Here is a 21,236-nt window from a genome sequence, read left to right on the forward strand (position 1 = left end):
GGGAGAAAGAAAAATATGTATTCTTTAGATATTACAGTAGTAGACTTTAATCAATTAAATAGACCTTGAAACCCCTAAACCACTTCCAAGATATCTTGAGCAATGCCAAATCACGCCCCCCCCCCAACAAAACTGATGCACAGAAAATACTTTATCAAACTTAAATATACAAAGCAATTAGCATTTTGCACTTGTCAACACTATAAATGCTGAAAACAGCTTTTGTTAAGTAAATATATGGCAAGTTTATATGTACAGTACCTTTAATTTTTCTAGTTGTAATATATCCCCTAAGGAAATACAGTGTACATAAATAAGGATAATTAAGTCAAATTAGGCGAGACTTTTTTTATTCCTTGTTTCGCATACTTATTTTTTTAAAGATTATCAGAGGAGGGTGGAATAAAAATAAAAATAAAATTTTGTTTTCTTATTTAACAAATAGTTTTGCCAAAATCATCCAGACAGAGGTGAAAATAAAACTAAAATTTTATTGGCGATAGTTAAATAATTATAATTAGGAAGCAATATCTTTGAAAATTTCAATTGCAGCAGAGGGCGTAATAAAAATAAAGAAAAACATTAAATTTGTTCTGAAATTTCCACTTTTTGGTGGTGGCGGGTGCGCTAATTGGTCAAAAATAATATATTTTATTATTTGAAATCATCAATATTTGCAGTTGGTGGGTTCGCTAAACAAGATATAAAAAAAGGCTCGCCTTAATATGAAAATAATATTTCATTAAAAAATTTGTAAACATTATAAACAATAGCGGTAAATAGCCTTAAATTCCCTATATACACCATTTTTGCGAAATTTTAAATGAAAATTTCCAAGAACCTGGCAACTACCACTGGGGGTCTTCCAGAGGCCTAGGCATTTTGCTCTATGTATTTACCAGTGAACGACCTTGTTGTAGTGAGGTAGCCTAGGCTAGTCTTTGAAAACTAAATGTCAAAACAAAAAACATAAGAAAATAGGGGCACATAAATCCTGCAGTGTTTTTGGATGTCAAAGTACTCCAAAAAAAGATGTCTGGAAAAACGGAGTTTGCTCAGACTAGACTGATGGAAGTCCCTCTGTGAAAAGTTGAGAGACGTTGGCGGCGCTGTTTCAAAATACACATGAATAAATGGTGTATAGTATAAGGAGCTGATCTATAATTTTAACTTATTAATCACACTGGGTATGATGACAAGTGTAATATAACAAGACAATGAAATATAACTGATATAAAATGAAGAAGTTATTGAAATTATGAATACATTATCATAATACATATCATATACTGATATATAATGTACCCTGAACTTGACATGCATTATCATATTATTAGGAAGGATGTTTCCAGGCATCTATTGTAAAAACAAAATTACATTTAACCCTTACTCCCAGTGCATAAAAAAATTATAATTAAAAAAAAAATTGGTTTTAATCAAAATGTGAGATTTATTCCACATAACCATTGAACAACATGATATTCATGATAAGTATTGTCAATAAGTAATTCATTTCTAAGATGCTAAGTATTGAAAATGCTATGGATAGAAAAACACAGTTTTTAAAATAGGTGAACATATAAAGACGTATTTCCATCTCTCCACGTAGGATCATCGGCTACTTTAGCACGGCACATCGGACAGGTTCGCTCACGGTCAAACCATAATGATACGCACTCATCACAGAAAATGTGCTGCAAAGAGAAATAGAGATGGTTTATGTTTACAGTTTACCCACCAATACAAATCCCTCTAATTCTGAGCCCCCTCTAATTCAAGACCACTTTTTCAGAGGACTAAATAAAAGTCTTTAATAGTTTAACACTAACATAATCCTCTAATAGGAGACCAAACCCGAGACCGCCACAAATTTTCGGTTCAAAAGGTGGTCGAAATGTATTTTCATGACTTTGAATATTTTCTTATTGTTTTTTTCTATAACGTGATACAGTAGTGACATGCAGTGAACAGTAAATATCGGTGCAACATAAAAATTGAATCGCAGACGAATCTTACTTTGCATTGAAGCTGTATCGGGTCAGTGTAATCATCCTGACAGATTGGACATGCTTGACCATTTACTGGTGGCTCTCCTTTCGATAAATGAACACCATATTGCTGTTGACAACAAAAGAAAACAACATACACAGTGAGATTCTTCAATAAAACTTGAGCAGACACTGAAGAAAAGTGACATAAAATCTAAAATAAAAACCACTTATTCATAGATTTATTATTTATAGGTTGACTTACAACATCAAAACATATGCCCTTGGTAGCTGCTCTTACTTCTTTCAGTTTATCAATAAGACTTCCAGCCTGAAAGATGACAGAGCAAAGGTAGAATAATTATCATGCAACATCTTGTGTGCTAAGTTATTTTTACAACAAAAATTAGTTTTAAATCTTCTTTTTTAAAAAGTTATCTCTCATTTGAAAAATTGAATTAAATTAAAAAATAATTTCCTCTTAAACTAACATATGCAAAATGATTATGTGCCAATATTATTTGCTTAGATCCTTAAATTTGCTGGCCAATTTAAAGACTTTAAAATGATGACCTAATAAAGGTTGAAATGTTGAATGGTCGCCTCCCTATCTCTATTTGGAGTAACATCAAAGATCTTATAAACACAAGATACAGTTCTCCGTGATTTTTAGGTGCAAATTCAGTAATAACACAGTGTATGGCGCCCTCTTGCAAAAGTAATTATTTTTTAAACTTTGACTGCTTTGACCACAGCATACACTGTGCAACTATACCATTACGCATAACAATTAGAAGCGTTGATGTACAATGCGCACTCTCTTTAAAACAATAAGGACCAAAAGCGTACTTGGTAACTTTGGTGTGATGCGAACACCTTCCATAGCAACAACTGGGGCTCCCTCCCAAAAGTGATTACTGTACTTTTCTGCCAAATCAATGCTTCTATTTTGTTATGTGTAAATTGTGGAAAACGTTTAGTGGTTAGTGATGGATCTGATCCCAAAGTAGCAGTGGGTACACTGCAATGCTATTCCGATGGCATTTTTCATCAGGAGAAATAATAATATGAATGATATTTGCCCTACCTGATGTGTTATTGTACTGAATGCTCAGTGCATTCCCAAATGCTTGCGAATTCATTTAAATTAGCAAATTAATTTTTTTGGGGAATTGAATTCCTTATTTTAACACCGTTTATTTTTAAGAGTTATAATCAAATCTGTGATGAAAAATTCATATAAATACCTTAAATATAACATAGAGTAGTACCAATCCATAGTTAATGGACCAATGGGTTTCTGGGTCATTTGATAGGTACTGGATCCATATAGGCATCGGGGTCAAGGTGCGATACATTTGTGAGAACTGCTCGATTAGTAAGTATATCTTACCCTAATAAATGAAAACAGATGAAAAATAATTCAGTTAGCACGATACCCAATACAAGCCAAGCTTACTCTGACTTCTGCATTTGCATATTAAGAAATCGTACAAAATTGATGACTATGTACTAATGCAAATGAAAAAAAATGATTGATTGATCATACAACATTGGCTACTATACAGTTCAAACCAGTGACCTTTACAATACTCGTCCATTAAACTGCATCAACATTTTACATTTATATTTTTACATTATAATCGCCCCCACCCCCACTGGGTCAAACATCTACGGAACATATCCACAGCTCCATGGTGGGCAGTTAGTCCTTAATAATTGCCCTACCAGGTTACAGACCTTTACTGTCATACACATAAAGAAAAGTACACCACTTATACAAGTTAGAGGTTTTACAGAGAAAAATATATTATTCAATATGTTGGACTTACCCTCCGTTTAAATGATAAGCATCGTCTTGGTAGAATGGTAACAATACCTTTTACAGCTATAGTCATATATTTTATCATGAAATCTGTGATGCCAACAATCCATAACAACATCCAGAAATCCATTGTTTCATATACAGGTTGGCAGAATATTAAACTAAAAATAAAGTACAGAATAAATAATTATTATTATCATTTGGTTCTACCACATGGTAAATTCTTAACATAAGCGCCAATATTTTATCACTGTAATTACCCTCCACTGGCATCAACATTACACCTTGACAGATTGTTCAATAGCTCCACCTCACCCCACCTTGTTGTTGAGGCTGAGGTGATTCAAGATATGTCACCTCTAGGTACCCAAAAATGGTACTCTCAAGCCATTTGTCTCTGCCCCCTGTTATTACCATTCCAATCTCAAGACACTTGTTTTTGTCACAATCATCACTATTGTTGTCATTAACATCATTGTCATTATATCCTTTGCTTTTTCATCTTCAATGAGGTTTTTACAATTGGCTATCCATTTTTAAATCAACTAAGACCCATGAGCTTTAGGTTGTCATTGCAATTAGTCTGCTATTTCTGAATTGTTATATTTTTAATAATAGTAATATTAATAATAATAGTGTAGTTTTATATAGCGCACATATCCATCTAATGTAAGATGCTCAGGGCGCTTGATATGTGGACTAGGAATTCGACCAATGACTTTCTTCACTCCTAAGAGTCCCTTCGTGTCTCTGCTATCTGGTAACCCGGTACCAGAAACTCTTGTCGTCTACCACAGGGGCTGCCTGTTTCAGTACACCGGGGTATCCCCCTACTCGTCTCAAAGGATGTACTGCGTTCTTTATAGTACACACAAGCCATTGTGTACACTGGGCCTACGGTTTATAGTCCTTATCCGAGAAGACTTGTTCTACCACCAGAACCATAGGCGAGCGTGCCATGCAGCGCCTCTGCTAACCGCTTGACCATTTGACTCACCAAAGATGCATGTTAAAAAGATTATATTATTATTATTTATTAATAATATTAAATAAAGATGCTGTCATTGTCACCACTACCGACGTCATTATCTTCAAAAACATCATTTCATCATCACCATCACCATCCTCATCGTCACCATCCTCATCATTATCTTCCCAATCCTTTTCACCATTATCATAATACTAATACATTGATTCCATTACCTTCTATATAGATGCTGATCAGAAAATATATAATAAACAAAAAATATATTGAAAAGAAGAAACACGAGCATGATAATAAGTGAGAAAATCTTCCTCTTCGCCTGTAAGAAAAAAAAAACATTAAAACTTAGAAAATATTTGTCAGCATCCAATCTAGACAAAAATATTATGAATCCTCAATTGTACAGTAGATGTTCTATATAATTTGTGAGCACCAAATGTCTTGCAAATCCTAAATTTGTGAATTTTTATTTCGTAATTTTGTTTTGTCTATACAGTATATTTAAAATGCATAAGGATAAATGCTTACTTTCAATATAACTTGCTGTTTCAAATTACCATTGTGATGAAAAAATGTTCCAACAAGTCCAATAACAACAAATAAACCTAAAATAAATGTATAAATGTTATATATAACAAATTTTCAAGTTTAATTTAAAAATATCATCATTGTATAGTACATATAGCTTTAAACTGCATCAATAATATTATTGTTTACATTTTGTCACACAATAGGGTGCATACCTCTGCCCTGTGCCTGAGAGTACAGTACCAACAATATGCATACCGTGTATGATGGGCAAAACTGCAGTACCCTCAAGAAAATAATGGAATCTCCCGACATATTCAGGCACATTATTTTCTTGAGTGATGCTGCCCTGAAGTTCAGCATTTTATTTATTTTATTTTTTTGACTACAGCGAAAAATATTTTTAATAAGCTAAAAAGAATAGGCCTATCTTACTGGACGGTAGGTGATGCGACAGTGTTATGTGATCGTTTTGCTCTTCAATATAGATTTAAAAATGGTCTTTGTTGTATTTTTGTGTATTTTCTACTTTTTAGGCACAAACAAATTATTGGTATAAGAAAAAAAAAACTTTTGATACTGACCTACCCATTTTTGGAATTTCCCAAAACGTGGCCAACACAAGAATTTTTTTTTTTATTTGGCCTTGTTATAAGCAACATTTTGACCTGATCACAATATCCTTAATATCAAAATAAATATTTGAAACCAGACAATAATCCCATGGCAATCATTGATTACTTTGACATAAGAATCACCATAGCTTATTTAATTTTTTCCCAAACTTGTTCAATTCATATAATGTTAGGTTCACACTAGACCCTTAGTAGCCAGATCGGAAGCTAATCGTTAGCATGCATGTGGTAATGCTTGATCAGTTAGCACTAGCCATGCTAGTGAACATAGCCACTGTCTTAAACAAATTCAAGTATATTATTAACATTAGTTTAATAATCAACGCTAAATCTATAATAAATATCCATAATCAAACTCCAATACATATATTATTTTTTTATCTGTAATATGATGGAGTTAAATAAACTATTAATAATATATTCATATATAAACAATAGTGTATCTTACCTAATCTATGATCTATCAATATTTTTACAGCAAGTAGAAGTATGAACAAAATTGTACGATCTAGTATTGACCGTAAACCTCTCATCTCGGGTACTGTCTGGCCTCCACCAGCACCGTTGCCTCCTTGGTCAGTATCCCCTTCATCTCCCCCTCCGCCTTCATCAGTTGAAATGTCGATGATAGTTGAATCATTGGCAGGTGACCGGTTGTCACTAGAATGAGATGGATGAACAGGTGTGTCCATGGTATTGAGACCTGGTATGATGCCCCGGAGAACTGTGTTTAGATTGTCACCTATTCCGCCTTCTACCAAACCAGCCATAGAGGATGAGCTCTACTACCTTTGAAAAATCAAAGAAAAAGAAAAAATATATACTTTTTAAAATATAATATAAGCCTAGTAAATCAGGCATGGGGGATGGGCTCATTCAAGAATCAATCAAACAAATATGGACATCATGTCACTAATTAGAGAATTAGGAAACAATACTTGTACCACAAAAGCGTAGCTAGGCCTAGATATTAATACTGTCCCACCATAACAAAAGGAAGTAACTATCTACAGGCTAGGCCAGGCCTAGTCCTAGGAAAGTTAGAGTAGAGTAGAGAGAGGTAGTAGAGTAGGCCTAGCCTTTCAATATAGATAGGCCTGGGCCTACAAATTTACTCTAAAATGATTTAAACAACATCATTATTCGTAATGAATACAGATTAGAAGCTTACCTTTAAATGGATTTATATGTCGACCATCAAATTAAATTCAACAGATTTCCCTTCTTTTTTTCTGAAAGTAGTGAAACAGGTAGGCCTACGTGAACGTTACGTCAACCAAAAACCAAGATAACAAAACATGGGGAATCCCAAGTTGATATTTTTGGAATCCCGAGTTGATATTTTTGGGATGTTAGATATAAATTGAAATAAAATATAAGAATAAACACATTACGAGTACATGAATAAACTATTAAATAAATAAAAGTATACTGTGATTTATGCTCTCAATATTATTTTTATGATATAAGATTGAGTGAGTTGATATGTCATTTATATTATAGAGTATTTTCATAACATTGTGAATCCAAATATATTTTTGGAGGTCATCGTCGTCGTCGTCGTCGCAAGGTCATCTTGATCAAATTCACGAATCTCCCCGAGAGCTAGAGAAGAGGAATGATGCAATTTGTGATTTATAGGAAGAAGAAATAACACCTATTAGATGCTTAAAAATAAGCAAAATAAACAAGTTCCATGTTTTCTGCTCGAATTTTACGCAAGCGCTGGTTCTTAGGTGTTATTTTCTTCCTGTCACTTCTGTATTTCATGAGCAATACTTTAACTCAGGTAGGTAGGCCTAGCCTGCTGTCTCAACCTCTCATGAGTCATAATTACCAGCAGCAATTTAGCTATGACTTGGGGGCGTATGCCCGTTTTCAAGTCAACCCATGACATTTAGATTAGGCCTAGACTAGGCTAGCTAGGCAATTTATTATAGTTATGAAATTTACTTAGATATGTAGGCCCTATATGTAATTATTTATACAATATAAATTTAAACTACATAGAACTAGATAGAATAAGAAAATATTAACATTTTTATAATTAATGCTGGTTTATGAATTTTGATTTCAATTTTTTAATGAAAAAAAGAAGGTGATGGATTGAGAACTGCCATGTTTTTGTATAAAGTGTTTGTTTATATGACCAGCTAATACTATAGCTAGTGTGTATTGGTTGTTCTGTATTCATCTGTTTTCATTTTCTGATTATTTAAAAATAAAATTTCAAATATGCAGAAACACAATAACTTACAAACAATTTTTCCCCTTTATACAGAATCCAATTTCATTTGTAGAAGAGAACACAAATATTTCACCTTCAAGACCACCATTTCAGTGGAAGGCTGAGTTTGAACCAAAGAATCATACGTACACAAACAAATGTAGAAACTCTCTACAAGGAAAACATGTTGTTGTTGACGAAAAAGGTGTTTAATTTCTCACGAAAAGCTTTATTTTCAATTGTGTTTTTTCCTCCCATATTTCCTACTGATAATGCAATATGTACATATCACTTTTCTTTTAGGGCAAATAGAAAAATTTATTAGATTATCACTCCCGTCCCGTGTAAAAAATTCGGAAAATATTGATGCGGGAATAAAAAAAAATTTTTTTTTTGCCGCATCAATTATTTTAACAGCATAATAACATGCAATTTTGTGACTTCAAATACATTTTCTTTAATAAACTATAAAATTAAAAGCAGTTTTTATACAATATTTACTATTACAGACCAAATATAAACAGTCCCTCCCTCATCGATAAAAACAAAAGAGAAATAATCTATTGTTCCGATTAAAAAAAAAAAAAGAGTGATAATTTAATAATTTTTTCTATGTACCCTTAGTACAAGCTTTTCTCTACACTGGATTTTTGTTTGAAGGTTTGCATTGCAAAATATCAATAAAATGCTTGCTGTGCACCATGTAGATAGTTCTGAGAACTGTTAACTGTAGAAATAAATGGCTAGGAAAGGCAATGCGATTATTCAAAATAGTGTTTATTTACTTATCCTAGCGTTCTCCTAGGATTGTATGCTTTGAAATTTCAGTGATTCTTCATAAATCTTAGCTAGCCCTAACCTAGGATTGTATGCTTTGAAATTTCAGTGATTCTTCATAAATCTTAGCTAGCCCTAACATCACAGCGTAGTCTAAGTTCGTGGGTCGAAGACCATCATGCATTATTAACCATGTCGTAGATGTACAGGGGCGTAGGCCTAACAGTTTTTGAAAATCCTCAATGTTTGCGGCCAGTATCCTTTACAGCATTTGCTAACAATTAATGCAAAATAATCAGGTTTACTTTCATATCAATTTGGTATAGTTTACTGGGAATTTTGATGATCTTTACAGCAATAACATGGGATGGGCTGCAATAGCAATCTACATGTAAATCACTGCTGTACTAGTTGTTTATATCCAACACCCAAGTTAGGTCATGTGATGCCCATTGCTGAATCCCTCTATTGAGTTAATTCAATCGGTTCACTGTAGAACTATTTATGTGGTGTATAGTGCCTCAAGAATTTATTATTGGATTTTTTAAATTGTGGGTAAACTGACCTGATAATGATCACTTTGTAAAAATTCACTTTCCACTGTCGGTTATATGTTTTATGATTACTGTAACTTAATTTGAACTTTTATTCCAATGAATACTGTACCCAAATTACACATATGTTTGATAATTTTTTACTCTAAATATATTCTTGTTCTGTAGAGGAATCAACTTTTGAAAATATTGGGAAAAATTAAACAAAAACAATGAGTATGTTTTTTTCAGGCTGTGTTTGCCCTCGTATAAGCCTCTTACCAAATGGTTGTTGCAATCAAGAACGTGAGGATGCGTTTCTCCACACATGCGAAACATGTAATGAACACGGCTGCTGTAGTGTATATGAAAATTGTGTTTCTTGCTGTTTAAGGCCAGATAAGGTAGCATAATAAACTATTTTGTGTAAACTGTAATATAATATTAAATATAAAATAAAAAGTGAAAAAATGCTATAAATTATGATTATTTTGATAACTAGATGATAGTGTGGTACTCAACTTTTTATTTGTATATTTATAATAAATCTTGGAACTATAAATATAAGTACTGTACTGTATGTGCAGTTAATTCTATCGACTTTCAAACAATGAGTGAACTAACAACATAACAAGTCGGTTCATAGTTTAAATGTGTATGTCTGATGTCAGAGCGGTAAAAAAATCATACAGTATTATATTAAAGGTTATTGAAGATAAGTTTCATATTCAACTACAGTATATCAATAACAAGTACAAGAGTTTATAAGCATTTCATAACTTTAATAGGAGATGTGATCAATTTGTTGCATTATTAATTAATTATTCCCATGACCCATCGTCTTATTGCTAATCATTTTTCCATTTTCTCTGTTTATTTAGCAAATTGTGTTACAAGGTGTATTGGGCAAAGCAGGCAAAGCTTTTGGTATACTATTTTCGTCTGTATATGATCATTATGAACTTTGCTTGACCAAATGTAGGACATCCTCTTTAGTGAGTATATTTCATTTAAATATTTTATTTGTATTTTGTTATTACAAATTTCACAAGTGATTTGAAAGAAACGTATTGATTCAGCAAGGTCCGAACCCAAGGCCTAATTATTTTTTCGGTTACAATACCAACTAAGCTATTTGACCAAGCTAGTGCAGGCCTTTGGAATAAAAATGTAGTTTAGCTGATTGAGTTTCAGTTATTGTTTATTAGTTGTGTTTATCAGCGCAGGAAAAATAAAATAAATATCATTGTATTTGTGTATGATAATTTATTGGATAATTAACGTATTTAAACCAATAAAATTGTGAATTTAAAATATTAAAATAATTGTTTTTCTGTCACCAGAGTGTACAGCATGAAAATACCTATCGTGACCCAGAAATGAAGCATTGCTATGGTGATGACCTACCGGCTCCACAAGGATCAAACTGAGTAATAATGAATACTCTGTTTTGTGTGTCTTTTCCTACCACCTCATTTTCCATTCCTTTTTAATATTTGTATTTTCATCCTGTTCTTTCACCACATTTGTATTGAAAAGTTTTCTTAGTTATTTATTCCATATTTTGATATTTTCTTGTTTTACTTTACAAATTATTATTTTTCACTCACCAGTCTCTTTTGAATTCCATTATACTAATAAAGTATACAGATTTGACAAAAAACATCAAAAGTTAATTGTGTTAATGTTTCCTAACATGCAGCATATGTTACCCTGAAAATTAAAGTAATACCAATACCACGACTTGTTAAGTATAAAAGGACTGTCTCCTAATAACTTTATTTATGATTTGACAAAGGTCTATTTTTTTACATCATTAGTCCCATATTTTTAAAAATCATTTTCAAGTGCTGAAGCTCTGTCCACACTATCAAATTCTCTTTGACAGAAAACTGTTGTATGCCCATATATAGTCATGTTGTGCCTATATATGGTCATGATGTGATGTCATCATGACCATATTTAGGCATGTCACCTGTTTTTGTCAAACAAAATTTGATAGTCTGGACAGGACTTAATGCTAGCAAGCTCCTTTAGTTATAAGTGAGTCAATCGCAGCATGTACAGCTTTAGAATATTTTCATTTTATACAATAAGCCAGTTAGAGGTCAATATCAAGGACTATCAACATAAACACCAGACGCATAACATATGTTTATGTCGGTTGACTTCGATTAACCTTGGATACGATCATGTGCAGCTCCAACCACGAATTGCCTTATTCAAACAGACATAGGATGATGTGTAAATTCTCCCTAATATAACCACCTCAATATTGTTTCATGAGCTTCACTGGTCAGCCACCTCATGGCATGCTTTTTAATTGATGAAATAGTAAAACCATGAAACCATTGTTAAGGTATTACATTGATTAATTAAATCTTGAAAAGTGGCCTTTTCAAATATTATAAGTTTTTTGGGCTTCTCGGGTCTAAAAAGACTACTAACCCTAGATTTTCAGATTTTGTGTTTGTCAGTGTTGGGCAATAACAGTTTTTTTGGCCTTGCGATACTTATCGTATGTATATAATCATAACGTGTGTATATTTCAAATAAGTTAGCCACTTGTACATATTGTTATGATAGAAGTGTCTACAAAGATACTTTACAATTAAAATTAGGACAGACTGAGTGATGCTATAAGGTTGAATATGTGTGGAATGATTGAATACATTATTAAAGGGGAATGTGTATGGGAAGTGTGTCTGTGTTGAATGAAGAATAATATAGTATATCATGAAATTTTGATTATGTAAATATTTTCGATGTATGCAATTTTTTTGGGGAATAAATTAATTTCCTCTGAATGTTGGTGCATTAAAGGTAGTGGATGGAAGAATATGCATCTTTATACATAACTGGATATGTTTTTTTGTTGTTGAAGAAATTTATTTTATTTTTATGATATAGCAAAAAAATTATTTTTTAACCAGAACCAACATTCAAGGTCCAATTTTTCTTCTGTGATCAGATTTTGCTAATCCCTTTGATTTGTCCAAAGTGCAATAAACATGATGTTCATTTTTAACTAGTTTTGTATCATTAAAAAGCACAAGTATCGGTGCATATTAAGTTACAAAAAAAATTCCTTTATATATTTGTTTAAAATTTGTAATAAATAAATATGTTAGTCTTCTTGTAGAAATGAAGCATATCTACAGAAAGGAGGCTTGCGACAGGGCTGAAAAATTGGACTTGTTCAATTTTTTACTAGACTATGCTACACGATTTAATGTGGCGCTAAACATAGTCATATTGTGTTTCAAAAACCTGTTGCATGTCAACAAATATTTTGATCAAACTGACTGAGCATGCAGGCTGTAACACAAACTGCGAAGATATGTGTGTAATAACCATTGTGTAAATGGATTGTACTGCGTGACAGAAGGTTTTGGTAGTAGTATACTGCTGTTACACGTTGTATAAATAGGATTTACGACAGTGTTACTAATTAATAAAGTGTATGCTCCCCCTTAGTATTCAACTCCTGTTGTTGGCCAAAGCAATTTTGATACTATCGCAATTATGTAGCCTTGATTACTATAGAAGGTGTTATTGCACGTGGACGATTGTACAATTGTATTATACATTGACAATAATATGTAGTAGAATGAATAAGTTTTAATTCTGATTTTTAGCAATTTTATGTATAAAGTTATGAAGTCATTGAAAAAGAAGACCTTCTTGAAGTAGGAATGAATGATGATGCATTTGTATAAAGTAATTAGTGAAAACAGGTCTCCCTTCAATTAAAGACGTCTTTAGCAGCTTTTGTCTCTAAATTAGAATAATAAAGATAAAAGACATTTGTTAATTTGGGACCACAGAAACGTCTTTAATTAGAGGGAGCCTGTAGTTTAATATGAATCATAATGATTTTATTCCTATTTTGCATTTTAAGGTGTCTGAAGAAAATCAATAAAACAAGACAATTTGTATAAATAGACTGTATACTGTTTTGTTATCAACGTCAGTACTTAACGTGCATGATATGTTTATACAGAGGAATACTGTGAAAGACAGAACGCAGACTGTATTTATATGTTCATAGTGATTAAGATTGTAACACAGTGCATGCAGACAGTGTGGAGTGAACCATTGTGGTACAGAATTTGCATTGCGTTCACACTGAAGAATACTGTGCTTAGCAACTGAAGTAATAGACACTGGGAAGTACTTTAAGGCAGTGAATTTATAGACGTGTCTTTAAACTAAAGAATAAATGGAAACTGCATAGAGACTTCAAATGATGAATTTATAGGTGCATGTTCACACTGAGGAATACGGTATCAGAAATTTTCTGCGGAGTACATGTGTTCACACTGAAGACACAGAAACTGCTTTATGAATTACAAGAGCTTGTCAGTATAAATAGGAAATCAAAGGTTTAATAATCGTATATCTCTTGAAGATATTAATGACTTCATTATGGATTCATTGCTTAGTTATCGACCTTTCACCCAGCAATGGCTCAATTCTGTTTTTCAAGAGACATTGCTACCAGGATCGCCATGGATAAAGGTATTGCTTGCAAAATGGTTTTTTAATGATATAACTAATCAAATGCAATCAAATAATCAAAGATTTATTTCATCATACTAGCATTCACAACAACAAATCATTTAACACTCCATACCAAGACATATTTGAAAATAAATATTGCAGGTTTGGTTATATAACTCTCTAGTCCTGTCTTAATTGGTGAATCAAACATTTGCAAGTCTTTATGCAGGCTAGTGACATCAGCATAAATGGATGCAAGCCCCCAGAAAAACTCATGATTCCCCCACGATAGAACCACTTAGTACCGGGCTTAAAGTGTTACATTACTAAGTGTGTTCTACCTCTTGTCATGCTCTGCAGGTGAGAGATGTAATGTGCAAGAGTCTGGCGGGATCCCTTGAACCTGAGCTGACCAATCCTGAGCATCGACAGATGATCTTCATTCTCCTTGGCCACAGATTTGTTGCAAACTATTTTGAGCAATATGAGTTTGAACCAAGGCTGTTAGTAAGTACCCCAGTTACTTTTAATTCTACCTCTTATATCCTGGTATTAGGTTTTAAAAAAGGGAGAAAACTGAGTGAGATAAAAGGGAATTATGATGGTTAAATAGTCCCCTAAGCACCTGAAGTTGTCCTCAAATTGTCAAAAAACATGATAGTTACCACATTTTGCTAAGTTTTGGAAGCACTGGATGCAGTACACATTTGATGTCTGTGTTTCTTTTTGCTATTGTCAGGGTTTTTAAAGATATATCATCATCTTTAAAATAAATTTTTAGAATTTTATTCTTGGTGTGAATATAGTGGATGTAGACTACTGGTGGTTTGGAATGTCAGTTCTATTTTTTAAATGATTAAAATGATTGGATGAATAAATAAATTCATAAATGTAATTGTAGGATAACTTGAGAAGTGAAGAGAAGAAGAAACTTCAACAAGATGTCCAGATAATTTTGAAGGATAAAATGAAAAAAGCTGTGAAAGAATGTGGATATTCACACTCACCAGTAGAAGATCCAGATGACACACCAGATGATCTCATGCAGTATTGGCAGCATACTAGAAAGCTGTTAGAGAAGGGGCTGCAAAGACACAGGCTCCATGAAGAAGATAAAGTAGGTCTAGAGATTTATTGAATCATTTTGTCATTTGTCACAAGTTGAGGCAAAGATGTGGTAAATGTTTCAGTGTAAAAAATAGAAAAAGAAAAACCCTCAAAAATCTTCCAAATAAAAACAGTATAAATCATGATTATCAACATCATTGTCATTATTACCATTGTCATTAACATTGTAGCTGTCATATTCATTGTCACATAATTTTTTAGAATCAACCTCAATTTTATATTTTAGTGTATTTTTTTCATGTTATGTTACATACTTCATGTATGTGCCTTTTCTATATTGCTTTTTTCTTTTAAATTTGTTGTCTTTTTCTAATAATATACTTTTATCAGCATAATCTTCAATACCTTTGTCATACTTCATTCTCAGGCCTACTCTTCACATTGCAGATGTATATGTTTTTTTGCAGAGTCCCCATAATACATGGCAACAAATCAAAGGTGTTGCCGGGGTGATCACAAGTAATCCATCTGAACCCCCTAACTGCTGGAGTCACATGAGTGACACCCTAAGCCATTCAATATTAGCAATCCTTAGGAGGGCGCCACACAGGTTGCAGAACGTCTGCAGTCGCCTACTAGGTAGACAGTTACCAGCTAGCTTAAGGAGGTATATATGGACAAATTGTACGCTACGCTCTAGTTCGCTGAGTAGCACTGCTTTCAGGTAAGCCACATCTGCTTAGGTGAGATGTGACATTCCATGGAAATGTGTATTGGGTTAAATGCCAAAATGCACTGATGGAACTTTATGGAATACTCCCTCGGGGAGCTTGAGTTTGTGTTCCATAGGCGTTTAATCCAATGACCGGGGGTAGTAATGTGAAGCGCTTAGAAGCCTTGTTGGCGTTAAGCGCTATATAAATCTAACATATTATATTATGAATATAAAAATAAGTAATAAATTTTGAATATATGAAAGAAAATATGAAAATATTAAAATATATATTAACATATGACCATAAAATTAATCATGAATTTTACTCTTTTCGTATCAGTATCTGTGTTTATGTGCTTAATAGTACTATGTTTATTTTAACTCTGTTGTTTATATATAAATATTACACAAATTAATTTCTAATCTTATACTGCTGTAACTGATCATGAACTTATTTTATTCTGTAAAGAATTGATTTCTTTGCAGAACACATGAAAAAGCCATGAGAAATAAATATGGCAAGAGTGTATCTAAAGGTAAACTACAGCTGAAGATACAGAATGCATCAGAGACCCCAGTTAACAGACTCATCAGTAAGTCTGTAGCAGAGGTAAGGTCAGTTTCATAGGCATCCACTCACAATATTATAGTTACCGTATAACAAAGGTTAATTGTCATATGATATTAGTGTGGTATAAAAAACTTTCCAAAAAGGGGTGAGCTTATAGGCTACTCAGGGTTTTCTCGTGTCGGGTATCCAAGTGGCATATTTTTTTTTGGTGGGTAGGGGAGGTGGAGGGAAGCACATACCTGCCTAAAAACAAGTTGGAAGCCCCTGTCTTGCCCCACTAAACAAAATACCTCATATGATCTCATTTCCCAGCAAGCATCATCTAACTTTCACATTGTGCTCCTTTCCCTTTATCATCTCCTGCCTATATTTATACTCCTAAACAGTGGCTGCTCTAGGATGTATTTCAATTGGGGTGGGGGGGGGGCTAAGCTTCCGACAGGGGACTTAAGCTCATAGGCCCGAGCTGGGGGAAGGGTTTAAGAAGGGGTTCCCCTTCCCAAATGAGATTTTTTTAGAGAATAGGAACCTCTGGATGGCTGGAAATGGCACTCTCAGACTGTGACAAGAATGTGTTGGCTTGGCGTGGGCCTATTTTTATATTGTTTATGGTCTGACGAGCTCTGTCTGATGGGGGGTTGACTTGATCAGTGGGGGACTTAAACCCAGTCCCCTTACCCCACCCCAGCCAGTGCTGCCACTGCTCCTAAATACCCAACTGGCGTACCCAAGAAACTAGGGTAACAATGATGGTGATAATGATCACTGAGTTATGAGCTATCACTGGGCTATGAATCATAATTAACAAAGTTTGTATACTTTATTTCCATAAGAATTCTCTCTGCAACGTTGTAAGTTGTGACATTTTATGTGGTTTTTTTTTTTTTTTTCAGGTGATGGAAAAGACTCCTAGCATGCAATCCTACCAGACATTGAGTTTAAAGGAACACATTAGGAAGATAATAAACATCATGTTTACTTACAACCAGGTGTTTGAGCCATACCTGATACATTGGCTCTTTCCATTGGTGTTAGCTTACAGAGAGGATAGTGATGCTGGTATGCAAACTTGTTATGTTTTACTGCATTACAATACAGTACATAATTTTAAAAAATAGTTTTATTCTCTAGAACTGTTCTTTAAAATTATTATTTGCTGTAATTATAGGTTTCTGATACACCATGTGCCATATGCCACATGATGATGTACCAAAAACCTATAATTATTTATTAATTTCTATTGTCATACAAACCTTCAAGACATATTTTGCCCTCAGCTTGCTCTCTGAGGGCCTCTGTCTCGGTGGTTGCTTGCTGGGCACCTGGATGGCTGAGGCAGGGTAAATGTTGCTCCAGTTTCTTAATCTGGTCTCCTTGAGAGCAGTCCAGGCATGGTGATAGCGGTGGCCATGGATGGTAGACCCTCAGAGAGCTGAATGATGGGGACGTTTTTATTTTTATTGTTTAAAGTAAAGATTTTTGCTCGACACTTTTCGGGGCTGCTTATGGCCAGAAACTTAATTAGAAACTGATAGTAATAATAATAGATTAAAAAAATGTAATAACAAGTAGAATAGAATACCACAAAGCCTGATACTCAGATTCAAAACTCAGTGAGCTGAAGGGGCAGAGCCTTCAAATTGAAGTTAGCTCCTTAATAAGAAGAAGAATTTGTGGTAACTATGATACATCCACATCCTAACTTGGCTACACTTTTTTTTCAAAGTTTGAATTTTAGTCTGAACTATATGTAAGACTTATTTAGCCTAATTTACCTAGGTCTTCATTCTCACTACTAATTAAATTTTCTGGTCATCAGGTACAAGCACACTTTCAAAGTTGACACAACTTTCATGTTCTAGGGTATATATATATATATATTTATATACCACAGTATATAAATTTCAAAATAGCATAACATGGTCATTTTTTTTCTGTACAGATATTATGTATCTATGTTTTCCCATTTCACATATATATATATATGATTTATTTTAATATTTGTATTGTATTTTCTTATTATATTTGCTTAGCTGAGTTTTCCTATGAGATGGCTATGTACATGGATGAGCTACAGCATGGGATGTTTCCTACCTGGCCACAGGTGTTTTCTGTTGCAGAGGGCGCCCTACAGAGGCTTCAACAAATTGACATTGACTTCTATAATCATCTGCAACAAAGTTGCAGTAAGGAATATATGCTGGATATCAAGGTGAGTCATAAATCATTCTGTTTTTAAAACGATTAAAAAAATATGCTACATGCTATTTTGATTTTGGCAATTGCTCCTCTTTGAATGTTTGCCCCATTACTTTTTTCACTTGAAAAAATATGCCTATGTATGTGTCTCAACATCTCTAGTAGCTTGGCTTTGAACATACACTGTGCCTTTGATCATTATTCTTAGAATTGACGCATTATAAGTTTATTATTTAAATGATTTACACTTGGGATAAACCCTAAATTGTTTACAGTTATTAAGAAATTCAAATCAGCTTTTGCTTTACATGATTTTTTGAGTAGTTTCCCTAGCAAACCATTGCTTATGTACAGCCTGGATCGGCTCAGGTGTTGTGGCACGTAGCCTAAGTGTCGTTTGTTGTCTCGTCATAGAAAATTAATATAATTATCATAAGTTTCTTATTATAAACATTTGGCAATCAAATTGCCTTCAGTCATTACATGCAATATATCTGACACTTGGGAGTCAACTTCTTCATCATCCCTAGAATTGTTGAAGAAGGTTGTTAAGTAAGGAAATCATACAGAAGAATGTCTTCTCATTATCTGTAATAATAATATAACCAACTGTTCACAAATATGAACTATTTGAAATAATAACTATATGAACATAATTGTATACTTTCAGGATTACATGGTAGAAATGCTAATGAAAGAGCAGCAGAAATCCCATGGCACTGGTTCAATGTCTGTAGTAAATCTGTCTAGCCCAGTCATGCTTGCAAGAAAGTGGGTGGGAGAGGTAGGTTACATTCAGATGCCAAATTCCTGTAGTTAAATGCACCTAACAGCAGCCTCCGCTAAGCTGTAGAGAAGTTAAAAAATGTAAATTCTATTTTTATTTGTTTATTTCCTCCGAAGAGGATGGGCCGATCCTGGAGGTACTGCAATACCAGGCCAACCCGTGGCCAGGACGGAGCAAGCTCCTATTCCATGGCCTAATTTCAAAAATCAGTTTAATATAGAAGCTACTCAATGAGCAGCGTTTCAGATATTAAGCTGAAAAGAACAGATACTACACATGATCTTAGCCAAAAGGCCGAGAAGCGATACCATCAAAAAGTAGTCGGTAGTATCTATATGACAAACCATACTGCTGTTGTGTTGGTGTTAAATAGAGTAAATTTCATATCTTTATTGTAAAAGATATTAAAATAATCAGTTTAATATGTATAAAGTGTTTTTATTATGTTATTACATCAATAGTAAGCAAGACTTCATATTGGTAATTAATAATTAATAAACAAGGTTTATAATGTTCAAAAATAACTAATGAATATTCATTAGCTTTATGCATGAACGCTCCTTCATTGTTGGTTGCGTGTGTATTCTGGGCCCTTTTCTGATTGGTCAGTTTTAAGTTTGATGACACACTGGAAAGGTCTATTCTGCCTCATATCAAGTCAGCCATGGTTTAGGTTATCAAAAGAGTAAAATGCAAAAACTTACACTAAGTTTAAATCCATAATGGAGAAAATATACTATTTTGTACTGAAATCTTAGTGTTTCAATAGATTTTCCATTTTTAAAGATTCTTGAAATTTGCTGATTTGAATGCCTTGCACATCCTTTTACCAGTCAGTAATCTTTACAGGTTTTATCACGTGCAGAGGAAAGTATACAAGTTCCATGTTTCTTTTCTCTGCTGGTTACAAAGATCCAGAGGAACATGTAATTCTATTTTTGGTTTGTTTATTTCCTCCAAAGAGGATGAGCCTATCCTGGAGGTACTGCAATACCAGGCCAACCCGTGGCCAGGACGGAGCAAGCTCCTATTCCATGGCCTAATTTCAAAAATCAGTTTAATATAGAAGCTACTCAATGAGCAGCGTTTCAGATATTAAGCTGAAAAGAACAGATACTACACATGATCTTAGCCAAAAGGCCGAGAAGCGATACCATCATCAAGTAGCGAGTAGTATATACATGAAAAACCATACTGCTATTGTGTTGATGTCAAATAGAGAACATTTCATAATATCTTTATTTTTAAAAGATACTCAAATAATCAGTTAAATAAAAGTTAATTTTAAAAATGTACAGTGTTTGTTTATTATCTTATTATATCAATAGTAAGCAAGGATTTATACTGTTCATTAATAATATTTATAAACAAGGAATTTATAATGTTCAAAAGTATTTAATGAATATTAATTAGCTTTATGCATGAATGCTTCTTCATTGTCCGCCTTCCTACTACTAGCTTTTGTTGTACAATACTATAACCCAATTGTACTATTGTAAAACCTTGAATAGAAGCCCAATGGGCTTAATCTCGAGGAGCCAATTCTGAATTTCCCCCTTTTTAGTTTGCAAAAGTAGCCTCAAAAAGAACTCATGGTTTCAAGAAAGCTTGAGCTTCTTTTTGAGATAGTACACTACATACACTCTAAATGAATTTCAAACAAACAAAATAAATTAAAAACATGCTTGGTTTATACAGTAGTTTCAATGATTTAATACTTGTTAATACACTCCATGATACAGTAGTATATACAGGTAGGTTATTATTATTATTATTATTATTATTATTATTATTATTATTAAATAAAAATACTAAATTTAAACAAATTAGAATACTAAATATTAGACAAATACCATTATTGTAGTAAAGTATACTCTATTAAAGTACATTAATGG

General features: G+C 33.3%; 3 protein-coding genes and 2 non-coding genes across 6 annotated transcripts in view; 2 read left to right on the forward strand and 3 right to left on the reverse strand.

Annotated features, from left to right (window-relative positions):
- Nucleotides 1–646: 646 nt before the first annotated feature.
- LOC117103152 (RING finger and transmembrane domain-containing protein 2-like) lies at nucleotides 647–7,291 on the reverse strand. Its single transcript, XM_033243662.1, has 9 exons — nucleotides 7,133–7,291; nucleotides 6,410–6,750; nucleotides 5,327–5,403; nucleotides 5,017–5,117; nucleotides 3,821–3,974; nucleotides 3,236–3,382; nucleotides 2,254–2,319; nucleotides 2,017–2,118; nucleotides 647–1,694 (listed from the first exon to the last, which is right to left on the reverse strand). The coding sequence occupies exons 2-9, from the start codon at nucleotides 6,729–6,731 to the stop codon at nucleotides 1,563–1,565; spliced, it is 1,101 nt and encodes a 366-aa protein (XP_033099553.1). The 5' UTR covers nucleotides 6,732–6,750; nucleotides 7,133–7,291; the 3' UTR covers nucleotides 647–1,562.
- A 224-nt stretch (nucleotides 7,292–7,515) lies between these two features.
- On the forward strand, nucleotides 7,516–13,543 carry LOC117103126 (UPF0454 protein C12orf49 homolog). 2 transcript variants are annotated; one of them, XM_033243628.1, is made up of 6 exons: nucleotides 7,516–7,750; nucleotides 8,243–8,393; nucleotides 9,751–9,902; nucleotides 10,380–10,493; nucleotides 10,842–10,928; nucleotides 13,400–13,543. In XM_033243628.1, exons 1-5 carry the CDS (start codon nucleotides 7,658–7,660, stop codon nucleotides 10,926–10,928), a joined length of 597 nt encoding a protein of 198 aa, XP_033099519.1. In that variant the 5' UTR covers nucleotides 7,516–7,657; the 3' UTR covers nucleotides 13,400–13,543. The 2 variants fall into 2 exon arrangements, with proteins under 2 accessions (XP_033099519.1, XP_033099517.1); XM_033243626.1 differs by having other exon boundaries at nucleotides 7,517–7,750; nucleotides 10,842–13,440.
- A 193-nt stretch (nucleotides 13,544–13,736) lies between these two features.
- LOC117103145 overlaps nucleotides 13,737–21,236 on the forward strand; it is a 17,864-nt gene continuing 10,364 nt past the window's right edge. Inside the window, exons 1-8 of the mRNA XM_033243656.1 lie at nucleotides 13,737–14,019; nucleotides 14,362–14,508; nucleotides 14,903–15,118; nucleotides 15,537–15,793; nucleotides 16,271–16,394; nucleotides 17,249–17,414; nucleotides 18,389–18,567; nucleotides 19,225–19,338. Coding sequence (XP_033099547.1) covers nucleotides 13,927–14,019; nucleotides 14,362–14,508; nucleotides 14,903–15,118; nucleotides 15,537–15,793; nucleotides 16,271–16,394; nucleotides 17,249–17,414; nucleotides 18,389–18,567; nucleotides 19,225–19,338 — 1,296 coding nt within the window. The 5' untranslated portion in view covers nucleotides 13,737–13,926. The remainder of the gene's footprint in view (nucleotides 14,020–14,361; nucleotides 14,509–14,902; nucleotides 15,119–15,536; nucleotides 15,794–16,270; nucleotides 16,395–17,248; nucleotides 17,415–18,388; nucleotides 18,568–19,224; nucleotides 19,339–21,236) is intronic.
- LOC117103155 lies at nucleotides 19,456–19,647 on the reverse strand. The gene has a single exon (XR_004444529.1). It is a non-coding gene; the product is annotated as a U2 spliceosomal RNA (small nuclear RNA).
- LOC117103156 lies at nucleotides 20,302–20,493 on the reverse strand. The gene has a single exon (XR_004444530.1). It is a non-coding gene; the product is annotated as a U2 spliceosomal RNA (small nuclear RNA).

Source organism: Anneissia japonica, unplaced genomic scaffold (genome assembly GCF_011630105.1).
Source record: "Anneissia japonica isolate Jap-2015-1 unplaced genomic scaffold, ASM1163010v1 scaffold287948_len850469_cov200, whole genome shotgun sequence".
Taxonomy (NCBI): Eukaryota; Metazoa; Echinodermata; class Crinoidea; order Comatulida; family Comatulidae; genus Anneissia; species Anneissia japonica.

Bases quoted from the DNA above. Each gene is read 5' to 3' on its own strand.
- LOC117103126 (XM_033243628.1), top strand. From the start codon at position 7,658: ATGTTTTCTGCTCGAATTTTACGCAAGCGCTGGTTCTTAGGTGTTATT. The intron at 7,751-8,242 runs GTAGGTAGGCCT...CCCTTTATACAG, and splicing joins TGAGCAATACTTTAACTCAG to AATCCAATTTCATTTGTAGA. The intron at 10,494-10,841 runs GTGAGTATATTT...TTCTGTCACCAG, and splicing joins AATGTAGGACATCCTCTTTA to AGTGTACAGCATGAAAATAC.
- LOC117103152 (XM_033243662.1), bottom strand. From the start codon at position 6,731: ATGGCTGGTTTGGTAGAAGGCGGAATAGGTGACAATCTAAACACAGTT. The intron at 5,118-5,326 runs GTAAGCATTTAT...TTTTTCTTACAG, and splicing joins AACAGCAAGTTATATTGAAA to GCGAAGAGGAAGATTTTCTC. The intron at 3,383-3,820 runs GTAAGTCCAACA...TTCATTTATTAG, and splicing joins GCTTATCATTTAAACGGAGG to GGTAAGATATACTTACTAAT.